This window comes from Seriola lalandi, unplaced genomic scaffold (genome assembly GCF_002814215.2).
Source record: "Seriola lalandi dorsalis isolate HSWRI2012SDOR001 ecotype SW California unplaced genomic scaffold, Sedor1 jcf7180002054879, whole genome shotgun sequence".
NCBI lineage: Eukaryota > Metazoa > Chordata > Actinopteri > Carangiformes > Carangidae > Seriola > Seriola lalandi.
Window position 1 is genome coordinate 342614 of NW_019525432.1, and position 24560 is coordinate 367173.

At 41.4% G+C, this 24560-nt stretch overlaps 1 protein-coding gene across 3 annotated transcripts; it reads left to right on the forward strand.

Moving 5' to 3' along the window:
- Nucleotides 1-3633: 3633 nt before the first annotated feature.
- nt5c1aa (5'-nucleotidase, cytosolic IAa) lies at nucleotides 3634-24560 on the forward strand. Of its 3 annotated transcripts, none has more exons than XM_023428587.2 (8): nucleotides 3634-3982; nucleotides 4116-4326; nucleotides 8713-8757; nucleotides 12481-12648; nucleotides 12761-12890; nucleotides 17459-17581; nucleotides 20401-20585; nucleotides 21233-24560. In XM_023428587.2, the coding sequence occupies exons 2-8, from the start codon at nucleotides 4171-4173 to the stop codon at nucleotides 21587-21589; spliced, it is 1164 nt and encodes a 387-aa protein (XP_023284355.1). In that variant the 5' UTR covers nucleotides 3634-3982; nucleotides 4116-4170; the 3' UTR covers nucleotides 21590-24560. The 3 variants fall into 3 exon arrangements, with proteins under 3 accessions (XP_023284355.1, XP_023284353.1, XP_023284354.1); XM_023428585.2 differs by having other exon boundaries at nucleotides 3903-3982; nucleotides 4094-4326; XM_023428586.2 differs by having other exon boundaries at nucleotides 3903-3982; nucleotides 4097-4326.

Consider the following 24560-nt stretch of genomic DNA (forward strand, 5'->3'; position numbering starts at 1 on the left):
TTTGATTCGGCCCATGTGTTTCCTCCGATAGCATCTTCACACATTCAAACATGGTCACACACACACACACACACACACACACACACACACACACACACACAACAGTGAGCCAAGAGTATGAGTCATCGTCTGGCAATGATGTCACACTGCTGCAGTGATGTCACCACTTGTGCTGTTCTCATGGTAACCATGCTGAGGCCACAAGGCAGGGAGTACATAAACACACAAAACACCATCTCACACCTACATTATTACACATATTGATACAAAGGCACCAAGGCGCGCGCACACACACACACACACACACACACACACACACACACACACACGTCTATGCAAATTCAGATGACATTACATTGACTTACATTTGCTGCAGATTTACTCGAACCCTAACCTTAACCTAAATCTAACCTTTAACCTAATGTCACCACACACACACACACACACACACACACACACACACACACACACACACACACACACACACACACACACACACACACACACACCCATGCCCACACACACACAGTCAAAATTCAAAGTGAAAATTAATGACTGCGGAAATTAATTTTGCCTCTTGTGTCTGCGGACACTCATTTACTCAGCCGGACAGCGACAGAGAAATAATTGAACACAATGAAATGACTCATGAAGATTAAGCTCTGACTTTATGAATTTTAATGAAGACATTGTCTTCACACAAGGGCCAGAAACATTAACAGACACATTTTGTGCTGAAGAATCAAACACATTTCCTGTTTTTAAGTGCTTCATTAAAGGGCAATACCAAGCAATTAATTTCAATTTCACTGGTTAGATAATGTGTTTTCCCGAGGCTGAATATGTGTGGACATCAATAGAAAGACATCCAGATTTATCACAACTTTGGTTCCTGTTTTGACTAAACTCTTTTTTTTTTTTTTTTCCATTGCCCCTTCTCCAGCCATCCGTCATGGATCAATATAAATCTATTCTGAGCCCGGCTGTATCAGGCTTCAGCTCAGTGGAAAACCAAACATCACAAATGCACACGCAGAAGCTAAGCAGCAGAGAAACAGTGAATCACACTGCAGCAATAGAGGTCACGGTGAAGAGGTGCAGTTTTGCAAAGCGGCCACAGGATGGGGCTGTAAGCTCAGTTACACTCAGCTCCAGCATCTGAACTGACGTCCCCGTATGTGACATTTTCACTGCAAAGGCTTTGCAGGGACCAAGCAAAAGTCAGATGTTTAGTTCCCTCACAACAATCTGTGTGAAAGCAAAACGCAGCAGAGTGAGAAAAGAGCAGAGTGGAAACACACAAAGAGAAAACCTTAAATTATTATTGGGTGAAAACAGGGAGACAGTCAGCGGAACTCAACTACAAAACAACACTTTAACCCAGTCACTATCAGTGAGCAGTCAGACGGATGTGGCTGCTAAGCAACCCTCTCTTACACTGTCAGTGTCCAGCTGATAAACACACAACCACAGCGTGTAGACAAGAGGAGATTAATGAATGAGCAGAGGAGAGAAGAAAACTCCACCACCACAACTGCTCCTGCTAATACTACACTAATGGTACTTGGTGTGTTTTGAGGTTATCAAGAATTATTTGAGGCCACAAAACTTTCTTACATTGAAGAGCTAATTACACTGAGCTGTAATTAGCAACAAATTATGCTGCAGAACATATTGCATTATCTTGGATTTTAAAGACAAAGTCAGTCACTGCAGCTGCTGTGCCGAAATACAACTAGTATAACTACAATATTTTTTATTATTATTGTTATTATGCTGATTATACAATACAATAACTTAAAAAAAGAACAAGAAATATTTATGATATAAATAAAAAAACATAATCAAACACTAAAGGACATATGCACATACAATGATAATTAAAGCACAAATAAAACTAAGTGTAAGAAGTTCCATAAGTGTGAGTTTTCAGCCTCGACTATGAACAAAAACATGAGATTTAAGTCTATGGCTATAAGTTAAAAAATTATATTGCATTCACTTGTGAAAATACGTTTCAAATCCGTCCTTAACTGCACTAGTAAGCAATAAAGTGAAGCTAATATTTGGGGTTTTACCTTTCTGAGGATAATGAATGAACAAAGGACGAAGGAAAAGTCCTACTACTTACTAATTACTATTACCATGACTACCAGTGCAACTAATCCTTCTACAAACACTGCTACCACACCACGGGAGCGTTACTGCTTCTACTTCTGCTCAACTCCCGATTCGCTACATGACATCAGCGATTATTTGATGTCGCAAAACTCTCTTTGTTTGAAAAGTCAATCAAAGGCGACTGTTACTGACCCAGATTTCTGCAGAGAGGTGATGTCAATGCAACGCTGAGATCACATCTGAATGTTCAACTGTGCCAAAAATATCTAACCAAGCATTTCAAAAGCAGCGCTATTATTAATGATACTAATACAAATAATGACACAGACTATACCACTGCTACTTCTAGTGGTTCTATACTACTGTCTATCTCCTGGTTCATTTTACTCAACTTATCATTTGATTATTTATTTCCTGATAGATTAGGAACAAACTGACCCACTGCGGCTCCACAGATCAGAGGTACAATGAGAACACTTTAGAAATGAAGTGAACGTGTATAGGTACAGGGCCACGCTCTCTCTTCCTGCACCGAGACATCAGCCTTGAAGATCTGAGGTAAATTTGTGAAGCCACCTCTGTGTGACACATGACAAAAAAACCTCACAGGCATCTGGCGGTCGTAATCCCTGGCACTGTGCTGTGTTCACCATGCATGAGTAAGGACGCTAATGGCCCTGTGTTCAACTCGGTGTACAACCTTGGTTTTAAATGAAGGTTACATCCATTATCTGCTATCCTTTAGGCTAATTTAACTCAGCCCTCTCTCATCTTCTCCCCCTATCTCACTCATTCTCTCCGAGTTATCGGCCTCGGCTCTTTTAAACTGAAACCTACTTATCCTTAATTATTCCTGTTACTTTTTGCTTTTAGGTATGTTTTAACCATCAAAGATGACAAATAACTTTATTTGAAAATGAAATAAGTTAAAATGAAGAGAAAATCTGCCAATAGGAGGTGAGGTTATACCGTTTTATCCTAATAATAATAAAAATAATAATAGATCACATTACAAAGTGCTTATGTATAAGGCAACAGAGTTAAAACGAGAGAAATCAGAAATACAACAAAAGCGTCTTGGTATTAAAGGGGTGCAAATAAACCAAAGTGTCACCAGCAAGAGAGCATTCAGTAAAAAACAATAAAACCATAAAAATAAAGTCTCAAGTAAATAAAAATAGAATAAAATACAATTAAAGCAGTAAAAGTGCAATCCATAGTACCGCACTCCTTTAAAAAAAATTCAGTTCTTTTCTGGATTAAATGGCTCATTGTCATGGCTATTTTCTGCTGTATACTTAGTATGTGCCTGAACATCCCATGAGCCTCTTGGGCAAATTGCACCGTCAACAGAGAACAGCGGGGTGTTGGGTGCTGGGGTGGGGGCGGAGCCATGCTGAATAAGGAAGCAGAGCTGCGATTGGTCAGCGCGAGGACAGAGGGGAATGGACCAAGCCGGGGAGCTGAGAGATTGATTGAATGGGACAGAGAGGGAGGGAGGGAGAGAGGGAGAGAGGGGGCACTGAGTGGGGAAAGACACAGGCAGAGAGATAACAGCAGATGGACCGCTGCACAGCCTGCAACACACTCTCAAAGGACAGACTGTATGAGTGACAGTGTGTGTCTGTGTGTGTGCGTATGCATGGATCACAGAGGAGTGTGTGTGTGTGTCAGTAGGAAAATTGGTTGTGAATGAGTGAGCGTCTTTCATGTGCTCTGGAACTGGATGCAGTGAGCAATAATCCTCTTGAGGAGAAACAGGATACAGACAAGTGAACAGGAAGCAGAGGACTGAACACTTTTGCTCTTCACACTTCGGCTGCTTTCAGGGCAGGTACAAGCCCAGCAAACCTTCTCTGTAGTAAGCCTATTATCAATGCAGGAGAATCTCGATAAATGCTACAGACTGTAGCGGGACATTTTGTTCATTCGCTTGCACCTTTCTTTTTTTTTCTTTTTTTTTTTGCCTAAGAAGAGAATTGTGTCTTTATCAGAAGGAGGAAGACGGTTCGCAGGGCACCTCTGGGAGCACAGGAAGAGGGATTCTCTATGGTGAAGATGAGTCTGGACCCCGTACAGGTGATGAGCGGACAGGTCAAAGAGCTCAAAGTTGCCCCTTCGTCCAACGGGGAAAGCAGAGGATCATGGGAGGAGAAGGAAGAGTTTGATCAGGATCACCTGGGCCTCACCACCAAGCCAAAATCAGTAAGTCTCACCGAACGTTTATCTGTAAGTACGTCATGGTTAGTTGGGAATTTCCAGAGTACAAAAGTTTCTTCGAAACATCCCTCTGTCCTCCTCTCCTCTCTTCTGCCATGCTGCTCCTCTCTTCCCCAGCTCATCCTCTTGAGTCAGATGTTTACATAGCCCACGTGCAGCTTTAAGCACAGCTCATTAATGAGGGGCCGGGGGAGGCCAGATGAGACAGTGTGTGTGTGTGTGTGTGTGTGTGTGTGTGTGAGAGAGAGTGTTTCAAACTTCTGTCTGCTACATCCTTCCTTCAGATTATGAATTCAATTTTAATAGGAGACACATAAGACATTAAAAAAATAATAAAAAAAGTGAGGGATGAAAGAGCAAAGCAGCAAAGTTAATTCACTTGCATCAGTATTCATTCATGACCATGCCTTTCATGATTTTAGAGGCTAGGCTAACAAGCTAACCTACATAACCTGCTGTCTGGAGTACATGGTTTTATGTATAGCTTTTTTTCCCCACTGGACTTTGGTCTAAATGAGACATCTGGGTTTATACAATTACTTAGAGTTTTTGTACTCATCAGGACAATAAATTAAATTCTATCTTGTATGACAGTCTCTCTTTCAAAATATAGGTATGAAACTAAACTCATAGGAGATGAAAAGGAGAACACACCACACAACACGCCACAGTACTGTTGTATACAACTGGATGAAGTGACACTGAAAGCGCCACAACTAGATATTTTCTAATCGACACACCAGATGTTCTTCGGTTAAGTAGTTTGTCTCTATTGTGAGCATTGCTAAAATCCAAAAACTTTAACAATCTGAACTTCTCAGAGACAACTTTGTTTCTAAGAAACTTCTGAGAAATAAAAAACTCCAGTTTGCAAAAGGTTAACATGTGTTTGAGCTGAGAGTTAAAAGAGAGCTAGGCACAGTGAGTGGCAGGGTTCAGTGCTGTTTATAGCAGTGCAGGACATCAACATACTGTACAGGGCAACGTAGCATTTTCCAAGGAATCAGGGGGACGGGCCTCTGAGCCAGTTTGAGTGTGAAACTATGAAAGAGAATGATTGAAAGTTAATGCAAAAAATAATTTGGGTAAGACAGTATCATAGTAACCAAACAAAAAGAGAAGAGAATTAAAAAAAAAAACAAATAAGAAGGAAAATACTGGTGAGTGCTAAGTGAGAACTAAAAGTAGCTAAAAGCTGAGTAATCTCTGCTGCTTGAGGATTAGTGCAGCCGCAGTGTTGTATTTCCAGACTGTAAACATCCATTACCATGCAGCAGTGACACCGCTTAACTATCAATCCAAATATACGGCATTACACCACTGCAATAAAGATATAGCACCGGCCAAATTGACAGCTCAGATACATTCATCTGAAGGATGGGTTTAACTGTACTCGCATGTAAAAGGCACCATATTTAGAGTTTTAATAATAGCATTAGTGTATACTGCATGTGATTATTCATCAGGGGGAATGGACCAGGCAGATTATAGGGCTTTTATTCAAATGAAAGCCTGTTGAAATTAGATGGTTACATGACAGTTAAAACTGAGCAGGACGAAGTTGAAGCCATGATGACATCAGTTTGTGTTTTTTGTTATCACGGTATATAGTACAATATACTGTATATCGATATATGAAACTTGTTGTTTCTTTGTGTGATGCATATTCTATCTTCAACACGTTTCAGGCATTACATTAATATACTAGAGGCCTAATATTTCTATACTACCAGGCACATTGTAAAAACTTAATTTCTTATTTAGTGTTTGAATGTTTGATTGACTCTAAAGCCCAGGCAGATGCTGTCTCAAAAATCAAGAGAACAAATTCAGCTAATGAAGAGCTTTCCCTAATGATACATTTCCACGGATGACAGCCCCGTTATACAGACCCAGCTGCCCAGGAGAATGAATATGAAAGATAAATAAAGGATAATGATGGAAGGTGTCACTTTTTTCAGTTTTTACTAAACAACACCGGCCTCATTAATATAAAAAGAAATGCAGTACTAGTTCAATACTTCTTTCACTTAATTTATAGTAGTAGTTATATCATTTTAATTAACAGGTCAGTGTAATTAGGTAGCATTCACTTTAAATTAAAGCCAATTTTAATCGATATTAAATCACATTGAAACTGAAGAAGAAGGCAGAGGCTCAGGGGCTGCAGGTGAGATAATTTAACTTTTAATTGAGACAGAAAGTCAGAATCGGTGCAGCGTGTATCTGCTCTCCTGTGAGCTGCAAACTTGACAATGACTGGCTAAATACCTCAATGCCTTCAGTAGCAACGTAACTCATCGTTATTTCAAGGAGCATATTAGCATTGGCTAATAGTGTCTGGAGTTTCAATTGTTATTTTCTCATTATATACCGGGTGAAGACGCCTAAATATATCAAGTATTTTAAGCATTTTGACTATTTAGTTTTTAAGCACATTTCAGGCTGAAAGAATACAGAGCACACCAACATAATATTAAGACGTAGTTTGGTAGTAAGAGCTTTTACTTGTGTTAATGCTACGTATTTTTTACAAAACTCTACCAGCTAAGTATTTAAAATTAAAATGTAAAACAATTATGAACACTGACTGGCACAAAAATGTGTGTAATGTAACCAAACTGCAACAGCAAGTCTCTCCAAAGTCTGCAGGCTGCAGGACTCAGGAGTAATATCCACTGGCTAACAGGCTAACAAGCAGTCTCTTCAGTGTTCTTCAGCATACAGGCTGCAGTCTGACATGTACAGCAAGTGTTGAGGGTTCTCTGTAGGAGAGTCGCTATCAGCGGCAGTCAAATCAAGGCGAGTTCATGCAGTACCGAACGGCCTCAGCAGTGTTAGTGCACGCATCTACCGTGAGCCCTGAGGGGAAACATACAGTATACCACAACCGCTACCAAGTTCTTGGTCTGCCCTCTATGCTTGATGGGTGGTTTGTCTATGAAACCAAGAGGAAAAGCTGATGGCGAGAAGAAGCCTGCAACTAAGGGTGATGCAAATGTTTGGATGATTCCTGCAGCCAAGGAGTCCTTGATGTGTTGGAGAGGTTGGAGAGGTTGGAGAGGTTGGAGAGGCGGCTGAGGAGAGGGGTGCTGGGCAGCAGGTTGATGTCGCAATCGTAAATACGATAGGGAGGCATAGTGAGGGTTTTCTGTTTACTGAATACAGCCTGAAGGTTGTGGTACACAGAAAGGACCAGAGTAGAAAGAGTAGAGTAGAGTAGAAAACAAGTTTCAGACAAGGTTTGTAGATTTCAGACAAACCAGCACATTAACATTGCTGTTACTGGCAGTGTGTTCAGTCACACTCCTGTCTCTTATACACATCTACCTGTTGTCTGGAAATCCCTCACACTTCTTGTCGCTTCATTCTCAGACGGATGGAAGGGATGTCTCACAGCCTCAGATATGTAAATAACAGATGCTGTCTCTTATACACATCTACCTGTTGTCTGGAAATCCCTCACACTTCTTGTCGCTTCATTCTCAGACGGATGGAAGGGATGTCTCACAGCCTCAGATATGTAAATAACAGATGCTGTCTCTTATACACATCTACCTGTTGTCTGGAAATCCCTCACACTTCTTGTCGCTTCATTCTCAGACGGATGGAAGGGATGTCTCACAGCCTCAGATATGTAAATAACAGATGACTCATGGATCTGGGTTATGCACAGATACCAGTCCTGCTGATCTGGCAAAGCTCTGACAGGATTAATATATAGTGGGAGAAAGGGAAGGGGGGAAGGGGCGACAGGTTCAACAACAATTTCCTTTTCTGTGCTTTACCAGGCAATAAAGGACGCTGGAATTCCTCAGTGCAACTTCAAATAAATACATGAATGTTTAGTTTTCACTCCCAGCAGGTTAAATTATGCCTTTGCCACCACACAGCTTAATAAGTAGGAGGCGATCATGGTCACTGCGGGTTCCTGCGAAGAGAAGCCTTGTGATCGATGCATTCCCAGTAGGTAGGAGGCCCACTGGGAGAGGGCAGGCAGTTAACACTACCAGTATCAAATCACAGTGAAGAACTGGCCTCTTGCTCTGGGTTCACTCCCAGACTGTGTGACATTTTAATTATAGAGTAAGCTGACTCTAATGGATAAGCTGCACCAAAGGTCTCATACATCTGCAAGGCTGTTTCTGTGCAGAGGAGAAACCCATGTGTTCCACTGTAAACAGAGCAGTTTGACCCACCTGGGTCAGACCTCTGTTATACACAAATACTTATCTTCATAGTTTTTAAAGAATGTGAACGTATCATTGCAAAAAGAACATCCATCCTAACAGGTCCCATTATGTTTGAGGAGAATGTCAAAATGTGAGAAGTTCTTTCTGTTGAATAAAAACAAACTGTCATTCTGCTAAGGTGACAGGGAGACGAGCCCGGAAGGTGGAGGGAGGCGTGTTCTTCGTAAGTATGTCCCATCATCACGTGAGGTCGCAGGTTGTGTCCATGGTTACTGAATGACCCTCACCTCTGCCCTTTCACCGTCTTTTAACCTCCCCTGTGACGGCTGACAATGTGCCTGCATGGTCACGGACACGCCCACTCCACTAACCAACAACCTGACCTGATGCATCATCTCGTGTGCTGTCATGTTCATTCATATTGTGCCGGAGAACCACTGGCTGGACTGAGCCAATGAACCCGCTTGCTGTGTCACCAGACAGCTGCACAGAGTTATGGCTCTTTAATATGTGAACTCATGCTTCTGTGATATTAGAGTCTTGATATTAGTTGACAGACTGCATGCTCTGCCACAGGCTGGAAAAAAAAATCTACATTTATCCTCACGGTGTGTTATAGAGGCCCAACTAACCCTCATTCTGTGCAATGAAATATAAACTACAATCATACTGGAGTCATTGTGAAATTTTCCAATAGTGGATAAAACTGTTGTTGGACATATTTGTGGAAATAATGTCTAGGCTTTAAACTTAGAGTGGGCACGCTTCCCATGTCAGCGGCTGACTGACATTTGAGGGCCGGCCTTTAGAGGCACGCACCATGGTGTAATTCTGACTGCAGCACGTCACAGCCCTGTATAGTCCAGGAACATTGATAAACGATGTGTTTTTCTGTCTCTCCCTATAAACCATTAAACATTTAGAAGTACCCATCATGCTGTTATTTCAAAAGTTGAAGCTATCGCAACTTAGGCTAACTAGCTTCCACTCTGGAAGGAGAAGCTAGCTAACCGAGCGTGCTAATGTTCCTGCTCAACGTTAGTTTTCCTTCATATTATCTTAATGTCAGTTTAAACTAAAAATAAAGCAGCTTTTCTCACCTGAAGGTTGCTTCCAGTAAAAATATAAATCATGCAACGAACAAATGAAGGTAGTTAGCCTATTTTTAGCTTCATCCTACTCCTGCGCTTTCGAAGGTCCTGTGTGTTAATTTAGTTTCATCCTGACAGATTGCAACCTTCACCTGAGCCCTGGGGAGAAGCTCTTTTTCTCTCTGGTGACAAAAAATAAAGCTGGTCTTACAAGCGTGTAGCACAAACATTGCCTTTACACAGACGTGTTTATATACACATGTAGTTAGCTACACCTAGCTAAAACCAGTGCACTCTAATGCAACATCATGCAATGAATGAAGGTTATAATGATCATAGTGTTGATAGGTGTGCCTATTATTCCGTCCGCCTCATTCAAATCAGTGAGGATTGGCTAAAAAACAGACGCACCTCTTTGTAAAATACAGTTCAGTCCAGCAGCAACACAAATTACAGTTGAATCAACATTTCTATCAAAAAATGTTTTCTATCAAATTTTAATCTGACTTGATGTGATGTGATGTGGGTCGGGAGTAATCCTGACAAGGCGATGCATGTGTGTGTGTGTGTGTTAACAGGTAAGTGGGTGACATGCCAGCAGGCAGCGGGGATGGAACAAGGCTAAATAGAGGGACAGTAGCTCAGTGCTTCTGTCAGCCTGTGGCCTACTTACCAGCACACAGGCATCGGCGCATGGACACAAACATGCATGTGTCTCAATACACAGACACATGTGTAATGCATGTAGACTTACACTGACTTACAAGCACAATTTTTCAATGTATTGTTATCTTGTGCTTTTTCTTTTTTTGCATTTGCATGTCAAGTTATATTAAGTTAATTAAGTTAGTTGAGTATATAAAATAGTTAGAGTTAGATTCATTTTATAATTAAATCATTACAGGAAACATGCACAATTTAAAGCTTTTTAGAAAAATACATTTAACCAGAACAAAAGATACTTGCACCCATGTTCCACAAAGGCAGAGGTGTGTGCAGTGGTACAACCTTCAAACACACACACACTTCCACATGCACATTATTGCACTTTAAATTAGTTGCCCCCCCCCCCCCCCCCCCCCCCCATCTGAGTTCAGCTTCCCACTGTGGGCAATGATGCCGGTTGCCCCCGTAGGAATGCTGCCCTCCCCCTCCAGACAGCAACACTCAAGCGTAAACACACACATTAGGCAACACGAGAACAACACGAGGCCACCACGCCGTCTAGCAACCGTTCATTTGAGTCTATGGAGAAATAAGCTTGGGTAAAAATCATCACAGACTTTAGTGTGTCACTGACCATTCGACAAACTAAATATTACAATCACCTCTTGGTTTTTTGCAGCATGATTCAACAACAAAACTACAACCTCCAAGAATACCACAGAGATCAATGAAGGAAGTATCTTGTGTTTCATATATAAGGAGGGGCTGGAATATTTGGTATGTGTGATGAAAGACTAGGACAGCACTAATTGCCACACAGACGTTTTTGGAAAGACGCCCTTCCTCACTGTGTGTACAGGCCAATTCACAATCAATAGACGGAGGTAAGGTTAATTATAGATATCCAGCTGGAACAACAGGTCTGTCCCAGCAGGGGGAGCCACATTCACATGATGTAAATTACTGAAACCTAAAAAACAGCTTATAAACAAGAAATAAAAAGACAAACAAAAGAAAAAACAACATCACTTGCACTCAGATCTCCTTATCCAATCCAATGGGAATGAGGGATTCTGTCTTTGTTGCTCCATGGTATATTCAGAGTCTCAGTTTCCATGTAATGTAGTTCACTCAAACTGCTGTTATGACTATTAAAATGCAGAGCCACGATCGTGTTTTATCAGCTGTCGACAGATAAGCCATATTTATAGTGTAATATGTGAGGTATCACTAGAACTAGGTTTGAGTAGATCGCTTTATCCAGAAATGCATCTTCACATCCCCTCACTTCGAAACAGTCACAGCGATCTTCAGCATGTGACTAGAATTACAAATGCATTTGATCCTCACTAACTGACTGTATGGATGACTTTAAATCTTTCCAAAATTTGTCAGTTTCAATTTCATTTCCATGATTTTTGGTTGTAAAAAAAAAAAAAAAAGTTAAATTAAATGCTTAAATTGTTATACATGATCTTTAATTCTTTTATGCTTTTCTGCTCTTTTAGTTTTTTATTATTAAAGTAATTTTACCAACTCGATAACATTATGTTATTTTAAGATATTGGTGGGCGGGTTTTGAAGTTACCGTCCGACGACAATGCTTATGAAAATGTGAAAGGTGGGGCTAAGCTTCCCTCAGAGTCGACAAGAACTTACACACATTTGTAAATTGCTCTCAGCTGTAGTGAACTGCATTGGACTATGGGTCACCACGTGGATGAACATACGTAGTCTTCTTATCTCATGATTAGAGATGACACCGTTCCACTAATGACAAGATCCCCATTCATACAGTATGTTGCTGCTCCATGATACTTTAATGACATTACAACAGATAACAGGCATGACAATAAGCATGTAGCCCAGCATGTATTGTGACGTGAAGAGTTTCTTTTAACTGCATCCAAAGAAAGTTTTAATGATGTTCTCCATACCGTCCCTTTAAAAAAAAAAAAAAAAAAAAGTCACAGCAGCAGTTGCATGCTCTTGTAAAAATTGGACATTCAAAGTATTATTAGCAGGGTTCAGTTTTGTGGGACACCGCAGGTAGAAAATAGGATCGTCATCTCTCACTTTCCCCCCTGTGTTCTCCAGTCATCATTACTCCTCGCTCATCTCCCCCTTTTTTTCTCTTCCTCTTCATCATACCGTTCTCTATCTTGTCTCTTTTTTTTTTCCCCCCGCAGCCAAAGCCTGAGAACGCAGTGACCATCGCCGTCTCCTCTCGCGTCTTGTTTCGGACCGAGCGTGAGCAGAAGGTGTTTGAGCAGAAAGGAGTGGAGGAGTATCTGAGATTCCAGATCGAACACGAGAACGAACCCTTCGCCCCTGGACCTGCTTTCCCCTTCGTCAAGGTAAAAGTCACACAAACAAACAGACGTACAGCACAGACTTTGACTGACAGACGGGTGGTTTGCTTTTTTTTTTTTTTTTTGCTGTCCTGAGCTGACTGCTGTGTTCTGACAGGCTCTGGAGGCCGTCAACACTCGTCTGCGGGAGCTGTACCCACAAAGTGAAGAACTGTTCGACATCGTGTTGGTGACGTACAACCATGCGCACGTAGGGATACGGCTAATCAACACCATCAACCATCACAGTGAGTCTTACAGAGATCTAATCAAGAGGGAGACGAGCTTCAGTGCCTCCATGCAGGGATATCAGGTGCTTTATGCCCAGCGTGGCAGACAGTAATGGCAATGACGCATCAGGTTAAAGCCACTATAGAATTTACGACATTGGTGACCCTCAGTGACACTGACAAAATACACAATGAGGCAGTGATAGTGCCTTTAAATAGCTTCCTGTCATAGGGTAACGGCCCGTTGATAGGTTAGTAAGATATCAAGTTTCTACACCCACACATACACTTCCGTTTGACAAGGTCATTATCTCTCTCTCCATGAGCCAAACAAAACATATGCCCCTCTATATGCACACATCCCGCATTCAGCTACTGTGCCTTAAAATGAGCTGTCAGGATTTCTGTAAATTTGTGATGTCACAACTTTACAGTTACCACCCTCAGCCACCCAGAACCACCGTCCAACATATTTGTTGTTGTTTTAGGTTTTTTAAGCTAAAAGACAACTTGTTGCTCAGCTAGCAGCTACAAGACACAAAGACAGAAACAACAACTAATAGAAATATTAAAAAACCAGTGGCTGAAGTTTTTTTTTCTGAAATTTTTACTAGTATTCAGATCTTTAGCACACCTTGTTGTGTCCATCCCGTGTGAGTTTTTATTGAACTGTTTCCTTATGCAACTTTAAGACAGAGATAACATAATCCAAGTCGGTCCGGATACCGAAGCTGACGCAAGCTCAGCTGAGAGACAAACAACAAAGTGTATGAACAGCTGACTGGCATGATCCTTCCCAGGGTACTCTTAGACCCTCTTATGACATCGTCCTCACAGACCACTTCCTGTTCCTCAGAGCTCCGGGCCGGGGTTGAGCTCAAGATGACGTCCTCTGGGACGCAAGAATAATCCAAGAGGCCCGAAACAAAAACAGGTCTGATGGCCTTCCAGATGCTTCCATGTTAGATGTCTTTGGTGGCTCTCTGTATGAAGGGCTCAGTGCATTCAAACAGTCCCCTGACCTCTGACCTTTGCAACAGAATGAAAGGAAAACATGGTCTCTCTGATGTCACAGAGATAAGAGCTACAAGACATGATTAATATTACCTTCTCCTTTAGCTTTTCCCATTCGAAAGTGCAACATGATCGCCACAGAGAAACACTTAAATACACATTAATTTCTCATCATCTACTTACACTTGCTATTTTTAACAGCTGCAGGATGGAGTATAAAGTTTCTCTCCTTGCGTTCGAATGACCGAGCACAACTACACAGTTACACATAGCTCAGAATGACAAATATAGGTGACTGCTAGCAATTCATCCATCTGTTTAGCATGTATACATGGTAAGACCCGGGGGCTAAGTAATGTGCTTCGTGTGCAGTAAATTGAGAGTTCATGTGATGACATTATCATTCTCTATGGAAATCAGACCTGGAGCCACTACATGGACTCACACAAGCATCAATATTCATAACATTGAACATGGACGCACATACCTGCTGTAGCGGCTACGAGAGTAAAAATATTAAACTGTGCAATGAAGCTGCTCGTACTTTGACGTGACAGCAGTGTCTTCAAGGTCCTGCTGAGTTCCTGTTCTCCTATTACCATGTTTTAGATCTTCGGAACAAGTAAATAAATCATACAAGATGGATTCTATCAAAACATTATGCGGGGGGGGGGGTGTACAAAGACATCAGTGGCGAGGACATTTTCCCTCTAGTGACTCCCACGCTCCAGCGCCCGTCTTAAAGGCAGGGGACACTTGGGAGGTTTGAAATGATGAGGTAGTGTGGGGGTCAAACCCACGAGGGCCCGACTACAAAGCTAAATAAACCATTTAGGAAATGTGAAGAGGACAGTCGGTTCTTTGAATGATGGAGAGATCACTCAGGGGGTTTAAAGCAACACTGTCTCTCTGTTTCTATCTCCAGCTCCATCCGCCTCCAGCACATCCATGAGTCACACTGCACAATAACTGTTTTTGTTTCCGCCTGTATTGTCACTTCATACCAGTGGATACAAGAGTTTAACACCGCTGACATTAGATTTGTCTGAATGGAGAACTGACTCATCCTAATGTGGAGACTCTTTAACAGTAAATGTTTTCTCCACAAGATCCCGTTGTTGTTTTTGTGTGTTTCTCAATTTTTTTCAGACCAAAGACACTTAACCATGAAAATAAAAGTCACAGACCCTCCCCCCAACATCCCCAAAACCAATAGGGCCTTTATAACAGAGTAAATTATACAGTAATAATATGTGTGACAGTGTGAAATATATATATAATATATATAAAATATTATATAATTTTGTTATTGACATCTCTTTGTCAGAATTAATTGAGATCGCCTCCGAAGATATTCCGGTGTTGGCCTCTACATCCAAACACAACGCAGACACGAAGTGATTAATGTCATACGGCCCACCGGCCCGTCCCCGGGCCAATCAGAGGGAGTAAAAACATTTGTCAATATACACAGGCTGTACCTCGTTAGCTCGGTTAGAGGCTCAAGAATTCAAATATTTAGTTTGTCTTGCACTAATTATAAGCACATAAATATCTAACAGCATGGTGTACCAGCAGACTGTGGTGACTGCTTACCGTAACATGTAGAACTCCAATTCTCTCTCCATTCCTCCGTTGTTTATATTCCTTTAGCCCGTAATGGTCCACAGGTCACAAAAATCAAAAGGGTTCCTTGGAAAAGTATACCAGGTTGTGAATATCGTCATGAGTCCACAGCAGACCATCAATCGATTACTTATTTGCTGCTCTTCCCTCGCTTCTCCTCTCCACGCGACTCCATCTGCGGCGGGTCTGATATTGTTTGTTAGCTTACTGGCTACAAAATGGAGGCCTCCCAGTGAAGATCAGATCAGAATTCACTTCAGCGGGGCAGCGAGCAGAGCGTAGCCAAGCTTAAGACGTAATGACGTTTCTTTTGTCAGAAAAAGCCTGTTTCTTTTTAAAGCTTCTCTGTACATTGTAGATAGACGTCTCCCCTGACCAGTCAGAGCAAACTAGGGGGCTGGGCACTTCAGCGGCAGGGCCAATAGCTTTTTTCACACCTATAACCTGTTTCATCTCATGTTGCATTCACTTCCACTCGGACATTGGAGATTCACTCTTGTAAACGTCCGACCAGCAACAAATTTTTATTTATAGACTTTTGAATTAGATTGTCCAAATTTGGGATGGGTTATGGTTAGGGTTAGCTGGGGTTAGGGTTGTTTAAGGTGTGTTTAAGGAGCAGCAGCTGCCACCCTATGTCACCCTGGCAGAAGTGCCCCTGTGAGGCAACACAAAGCAATTTCACTTCACTGATTTCCCACAGAAAGTAAAGTTAGCTCATGGGAAGTATCAGTCTGTGCCTGTGAAAACAATTCTACTGTATATTGTCCTCTTTGGTTTTGAAAAGCCTGAGAAAATAATCCTGGTGATGTCACAGTGATGTTATCAGGTTTACCTTGGCTTGGGCTTGGAGGAGCCTGAGTTACAAACTGAGTGTGGAGTTTAAAAAACATGGACAATTAGAACAGGAGAGGGACGGTCAAATTAAAAAAATGCTACTCGTTGCATGACCATGGACTAAAAGTCAGGATAACTCTGCTTTAGCTGTATCGATGATGATGTAAAAAGTGAAAAATTCCATGACTTTTTTTGATTATAAAGCAGGTTTAGTTTCTACATTAATACTGGGAAAGTATCAAAGCCTCAGTCCACAGAGAAAAGCACAAAGCCTGTATTCAGAAACTGAGCCTTAAAACCAGCCATCAGGACTTCTGTAACTCTGTGATGTCACAACAAAGCAGTCACCGCCCTCAGCCATTTTAAATTTTTTAATTGATCACTCGGAAAATAGTCAGCCAATCAGAAGAGAGGCTCAGAGCCTGTGAAACTACATTGAGATACAAACTACATTGTCAAGTTTCTTGCCAAGACTAATATAACTTTAAATAAATACTATAACCTTGCAGTTTCTCTTTTAATAATGAATAATCAGTCTCCCTCCCACTAACCTTCTCTTTTACTATATCTCCATCTATCCTGGGTGTCATCCACCTATTGTAACCTTTAGCTCTGCTCAAATTCATTATATCACGTCTCCATCACAGCATTAGTCTATCGCTCTGTAATCATGGATGTAATGACCTGATATCACTCTCCCCGGGTTCTTTACACAGCGTCTCTCTGCTAATCTTTGGATCAGGCCACCACACATTATTAAGAGGCTCCCTCAGCCAAAATGCAAACAGACACTTTCCCACCAGTCTTATCCCTGTAGCTCTTATCTGCACAGCCCCTCGCCTCTCCTCCAGCCCCCTCCTTCCCCCTCTAGTTAAACCCCTTCTCCACTTGTACTTGTAAGTTTATCCTGTCACCCTGTCTCTAACCCCGTCGTCCTCCCACTTCACCTCCTATGACTCCTGAGCGTAAACTCTGTGACACATTCAACAATCTGCAGTCTCTGGGAGAAATTAAGATTTCTGTGTTTTATTTCTATCACCCTTTAAAATTCTATTAAACACTGAAGTGAAACTAAAAACCTCACCACTGTTTGTCTCTCTGGTCCTCAGACTTGTTCATTGAGAGGTTTTGCATGACGGGGGGAAGCAGTCCTACTGGCTACCTGAAGGCCTGGCAGACCAACCTCTACCTGTCTGCTGATGCCGAGAAGGTCAGGGAGGCACTGTCTGAAGGTGACGACCACACACACACACACACACACGCGCACACACACACGCGCACACGCACACACACACGCACACACACACACACGCACACGCACACACACACACACACACCTGTGTGGACGATACAGTCTAACTTTTGTTACTGCCGACTATGTGTATGTTATTGATCTTCCTGTATAAATGTTAATGATGTTACTTGTGGTCTGTAATTATCAAAAAATGAGGAGAATTACACTTAAGGATTCTGTAAAGAGAATACAGCAGTAAGAGATTCCTTACTACAGGTGAAGAATAACAGTCTTACTTTTAACCATTAAGAATGGTTCTCAATTGATCTCATGATTAATTATGTCAGTTATGTTCCACTGTAAAAGCGAGTGTGATTTATATTTTATTAGTTCATTAAGTTAATTTGAATTAATTTTATTTACATTCATGATGTGTGAAAAAAATAGACTTCACAACTAAAAACGGAGACATTTCCGGGGACAGCCTCAGCAAACAAGGGCGTCTGGTCACCCTAAAAAAACATGATATCCTGGGGGTTGGAGATTAAAGAACATGCTCTCGCACAGTGTTTGACTTTTTTTTTTTTTTTTTAAGGAATAGCTTTCATGTTGTAAATTGAATCAAACAGGCCTCTGGTTTCAGAGACCTTGATGAGGCTTTATTCAAGTGCCGAACAACCAATTTAGATTTTGTGAACTTGATCATAGCCAGGACAGTAGTGTCCATGCAGCAACAACTGTTTTAGCAAGTTTTAGTTCATTTATTTTACATACAACTGCACTACATGTGACAAAGCTGCAGTGGAGTTGGAGAATATCTTTCCTTCCAGGCATCCACTGATTTTCATTCATTTCCCTTATTGCAAAGAAATGTATTTGCACAGACATAAACTTGCTTCACATGGGTAATCCATCACAGCAAACATCGTGGCTGCTTGGTTTTACTGTTGTCTATGTAATTATAAGTGTAAGTGCAGAATAATTTAAAAATGGTTGGCAGATTTGGCAGATTTATTCGATGTCAGATTAATGGAATAAAACTCCGGTCCTGCCTTTAAACTGCAATTTAAAAGGCAACACACACACACACACACACACACACACACACACACACACACACACACACACACACACACAAAGCTCACTGTTCTGGATGTATACATTGTGATTTTTTTCCCCTCCTGTTTGCATAATAAGTACCACTGACTGACATCTTCTCCAACGCTGCAGTGACATTACCATAAATCACCATATTAATATTTTCCTCTCTTTGTATTTGCTTGATTGACTCCTGCGTGTCACAGCATATCAAGACACACACTAAAGGGAACAGCTGTAGGAAGTAACATCCCATTTGCTCTGTCTGTGGCTCTGAGTGTGTATCAATATTTGAAAACATGTGGCTTCTCTCTGCCAAAGAAATACAGGATGGTAATATGCTCAGCTGACAAGGAGCTGGGAACAGAATATACTGATGTGAAATTTTTGAGACTTAAAGTGACAACCGCTTCGGAAGATTTAAATTTGTTCAGTGCTGAACATTTCATGCTGCATTATTACTGCTGTCAAAGAGGAATAAAACACAGTGAAATAGGCGGACTACGGTGGCCCTGACAGCTCAACGCACTGCGAGTAATACAAAACAAGCAAATTCAGAAAACATCTTCATCAATTTGACAACACACGTTCTGCAAAATACACACAACACATCCAAACACAGAAACGTTCACTATACACAATACGCTTGTTGTTCAGTGCTTTGTGACTTATGGAGTTAAAAGCATTGAACAACAAGTGCGTCCCACACGGGCGCAGTCTTGCAGCCCGTTTTCTGTATTTGCTTTTGTTGATTTGTTGTGTGTATTTGCCTGTGTCTTCTTCAGCTGCAGTGCCAGGTTGAAAAAAAAATTTGAATTGGATTAGTTGACCCTGTTCGAATTTTCCAGATTTCCACTTTCTCACTGTAAGAACCAGAAAACAACCGACTGTTTCTTCTGTCTCTGTGTATGTTGAGCCAGAGGGAAAACTAGAAGAGTGCTGACACACACACACACACACACACACACACACACACACAGTCAAACAGAGGAAGTGTCTTTGACATTTAACTTGAACGATTTTAATTAGTTTCAAAGCCATTTATTAATACTTCCTGTAAGCTGCCACTATAAGTATATGTTTTTTTAATAGCACTGCAGCCGAGTGTGAAAACCGTCCTGATTCATTCTAGCTGTAGCAGGAAATGAAGTGGTGAACTGAAGTGAACTGCTTTTCCTGTGTTTCTCTTCACTTGACAACCAGCACAGTCTCATCTTTTTACCATCCATTGAGGAGTCCAAAATATTTCTCAGATCCATTTTGCCAATAGGACATCCGATAGGTCAAACTGATCGTGAATGCCCTCTGCTGGACCAGAGGGCAAACTACTTCAAACGCTTTGTTGTGCTTATAAACTAAATTTTGAATTCAAAAAGGTAATACAGTTTCAATATTTAAGTTAATTTTTACCACTTCTGACTAAAGTTCAAATTTTGAATAAAAAGTATTTGCAGGTATCAGAGTCTGTCAGTCAGTCTCTTGCTTTGGGTTAGTGTTAGAAGTGATAAATCAGGGTTAGGATTAGGGATTAGTTAGTGATAAAAGTGATTCTGATCCAATCAACGTGTGTTTATCTACATGTATTAAAGTGTCTATGGCTTTGAGTGAAATGAAGTGAAGTAAAGAAAGACAAAGAAAAGTTTGTACAACTTCCGCGCCTTCAGCTAACGTACTGCTGAACACATTATTACCAATATCTCTCCGTGTGTTTGTGTTCAGGCATCGCAGCAGCCACCATGTTCATGCCAGAGAAGCAGACGGAGGTATCGGAGACCCAGCTGAGGGTGGCGTTTGACGGTGACGCCGTCTTATTCTCTGATGAGTCAGAGCGCATCTTCAAGGCCCACGGCCTGGACAAGTTCTTCGAACACGAGAGGGCAAACGAGGACACGCTATTGGATCATGTGTGTAGTTTTTACTGGAAATGTCTAGGGGACAACTTCCCTCCTGAACAGTAGCTAATGTGCTGATGTACCTCAGGCTGAATAATCATAAGTGCAAATTGCATTTCACTCTTTCCAAGAAAGGATCAGGTTTGTTTTTGTTTTTTTTGTCATTTATTAAAAAAGTAAAACGTGGCTATAATAGAAACAGAGGCGACTAAAGGTAGGCGGGTTTTAAACCCTGATCTCCTCTGCAGTCTTAACACTGCCATTTCCACGTAGCCCTAATCACCTGTGAATAATTATGCAGATGTTCACGATATAATATCCATTTCATTAATTGATTATTCTATGAATAAATTATGCAAAATGATAAATTATATGATAGGATGATAAATGGTTTCAAAATGCTGTCAGTTGGTGTGTGATTCGGTCAGACAGCCAGCAATTTATAAACTCAGCTTGTGCAGGCTTCATACTGTGCTATATTAAAATAAAATGGTGCTAATTCAATCAAGGTTTGCTTGTGCCGCATGCACTTAAAGATGTGGCATGACAAAGCAATAACAACTAATGATGCATAAAATACACAAAACACGACACTGCAACACAAGGGAACACGTAATATCACCAGCTCTGCTTTATCATCATCTGTTCCCCTCCTGCAGGGTCCCCTGAAGGGCTTCCTGGAGGCACTGGGGAAGCTCCAGAAAAAGTTTTATGCTAAAGGCCACCGCCTGGATTGTCCCATCCGGACTTTCTTGGTGACAGCTCGTAGCGCAGCCAGTTCTGGGATTCGGGCACTGAAGACGCTCAGGGCCTGGGGCTTGGAGATCGACGAGGCCTTGTTCCTAGCAGGAGCACCGAAGGGCCCCATGCTGGAGAAGATCAGGCCGCACATCTACTTCGATGATCAGATGTTTCATGTGGAGGGAGCAGCACAGATGGGCACCATCGCTGCCCATGTGCCCTATGGCATTGCACAGAAACATAACCTCAAACAGAAAACCAGTGCGGGGAAGTAGACAGCAGGACTTCAGGTGCCAATGGTACAGTCATTCAGCCGGAAACGGAACAAGAGAAGAAGGATGGGATGGAGAAAGTTTGGAGAGTTTGCAAAGATGAACTTGTACTGTATTGTATGTGGAAATGCATCATTTCTACACTGTAGCATTTGTATTGTAAGTCTGTTTTATCAAACTGTCTCAGCTTAATGCTATCATCTTAGGAGTTAGACACAGGTCTGGATAGATGTCAGGTAGAGGTCTAGAACCTGAGATGATGTTTCAAAGCCTCAATGTACTCAATACTGAAGTGTTTTGTCGGATCTGTCTTTATATGCAGGGGTGCACATAACTGTTTTGGTCTGGTTCTCCAGGGAGCACCTGTAGATGTTGCTTGGTATGCAGCACAGTTATCCTACTACCCTCCTGACTGCTCTCCTCACTATCTCCGTCTGTGGTAGGTGATGATGTAGTCCTACTTTTTTAAGTGGATGTGCATCATGAATGGGAGGCAAGAGTCTGACAGGCAGGATCGGCACTTACTTGATGTGAAAATTCACATGCATCTACTTAATTAAAAAAGAAGGCTAAAAGCTACACAACAACTGATTACTAACATTAAAGGGGCTACCTGTAAGTTTTGCTATTGCTACATAACCAGTGTTAGCATTAACAGCTGTTTACTTACTAAGAAACTGTGCGAGTTCAGAATCAAACTTCATTGCTTTACTCTCTAAGAGCTGTCTCCAGAGGTGGAAAGCAACACCAATGTTAACTCTTGTCTCTATCACGTCTTTTCTTCCACTGAAGATAGCACGCTAACCAGCTAGCCCCTGCTAGTCTTGTCACTTTCCGATAGCGACTCACTGTAGCATCCAATCTGCCCCTGAAGACGTAGCGCTGCTCAGAGTGCGTATTATGACCTTTTGTCTTGTAAACCCCAATGTTGGCCGAAGTTATTTTCAGACGACAATCACCACCACCCACCCCAAGCAAGAAACTACATTCAGCAGCAGAGAAAACTTAAAAATAGCCCCTTTAACACATTTGTCATAATCTTACCAGTAATGTGTGGAAAAATCCTAATGTTTCAGTCATTAACTGTGTCCCAAAAACGCCAAACCCAAAAGTGTTGGTACACAAAAACACCTCTTTTCCTATCATCTGCTGCGCATCCTTTATTTCCACCACGCTGCCCACCAGTTATGTGCACCCCTGTTTATATGGGAATTTCAAAAGGTGCTTGATTGCTGCTGTGACCTAACTCTGTTTCACTCACTACCACTCGTCTTCATAAAGATGACACCTCTTCAGTGTTTGCTGGAGGATACTGAATGAATAGATTCACTGACTCCTGTCCAAGTAAAGCACAGAGACTGAACTGTATGCTGTCGACAAATGAGCCATAAGAACAATGCAGTGATATTATAAGGTTTAAAGTTATAGTGTTGTGCTGTAGCATGAGAGTCATAATTTAAAGTTTAAGTGTCAATCGTTTCACAGAGTTTGTTTGGAACTATACAAACTGTATTGTATATTACTGAAGATAGCAATATAATCTACTGTTGTGTTAGTGCAGAACAAATAGATGAAGCCATAAGTTTCAGTTGGTGCCTTAGTTTCAACAAAGACACTATTTTCAGCCATGTGGAGCAGCACTTGGGTCCTCGACAACTGTTGGATGCAACGCCATTAAATCCAGTAAAGTAGAGTACAGACATTGATGATCGTCAGACAATGAAACCTCCAAAATTCACAATTTATCTGCATCGCCGTTAGCATGTTTGTGTTCTCAAAGCCCATCTGAGCCACGTGCACCTGAGGCTAACAAAATACTTGGTAGACTGATTAAAGTCGATTGAGTTCTGTTCTGAAATGTTCCTAAAATATTGTTGCTCTTCATGTGTATAACAACTTGACTTTGCTCGCTCAGGCCATTAGTTTTACTCAATTCGTGGTAAGCAAAGTAAAGTTTTATACTCCATCCATATTACCATATCCAACAAAAATTTAAAGTTAATTAAAGTCTAGGGCCTAGCATGGCTTGTCTTGTTTAAAGATCCCATATTTTCCTCTTCTCCTGTGTTTTATTTGAAGTGCTGATCCATCAGAAGATATATTTGTGGTTTTAAAAACCAAAAACCATCTCAATGTTGTTTTACATCTCCTCTCTCAGGCACAACAGGTCGGTGAGCCAATCAGAAGAGAGGATCTGAGCCTCGGGGGGGCAGTGACTACTTTGTTGTGACATCACAAAGCTACAAAAGTCCTGACAGCCCGTTTGAAGGCTCAGTCTCTGAATATGAGCTGTATGCATTTCTCTGTGGACTGAGCGCTTTGATACTTTCACAATATTAATATAGAACCTAGAATATAGAAACACAGATGTGATTTTACCGCCCTCTCCTGTATGCCAAGGCTAATACAAAGTTTTACACTGCTAAGATGGTGATTGATGTTGTAAAATGTACCCAATTTAACAGCATCTGGCAATCAATGCCCAATTGGTAATCAATAACTAATTATCAGTATGATTTATGTGCAATTGAAAAACATGAATTTTTCGTTCATTGGCAAAATGGCTGCGGTGGCCTTTTGAAAATGTCAGTGCACTTCACCTCGCTCTGTTACTGCTGGCAGGGCCCAGGAAATCTTCCACCTAGTGTATATTTAGCAACGCTTCATTACGCCTCATCAGGCTCCGGAGGACCACAGAGACAAGCATTTTCACAGCCAAAACACATAATTGAACAGATGCGTCTTTTGGCAGGCGTTTGCCCTAAAATGACGGCTGAGTTGTCGGAGGATGAAGTTTCAGCCGGGTGATCTAATCAGTCGGGGCGGTTTGGACTTTAGGGTGACATTCAGGAGAACATTAATGAAGCAATGTACGAACATTTCAACTACAAGTTTACGACGACTACAGCAAAAATGGCTTTGCAATAAGAAAATGTAAATGAACAATAAATAAATAAAAAAAATAAAAACATTA

What these genes read in the sequence shown, in the direction of transcription:
- nt5c1aa (XM_023428587.2), top strand. Translation starts at nt 4,171, where the DNA reads ATGGTGAAGATGAGTCTGGACCCCGTACAGGTGATGAGCGGACAGGTC. An exon ending in TCACCACCAAGCCAAAATCA is followed by an intron (nt 4,327 to 8,712) that starts GTAAGTCTCACC and finishes CATTCTGCTAAG; the next exon opens with GTGACAGGGAGACGAGCCCG. An exon ending in TGGAGGGAGGCGTGTTCTTC is followed by an intron (nt 8,758 to 12,480) that starts GTAAGTATGTCC and finishes TTCCCCCCGCAG; the next exon opens with CCAAAGCCTGAGAACGCAGT.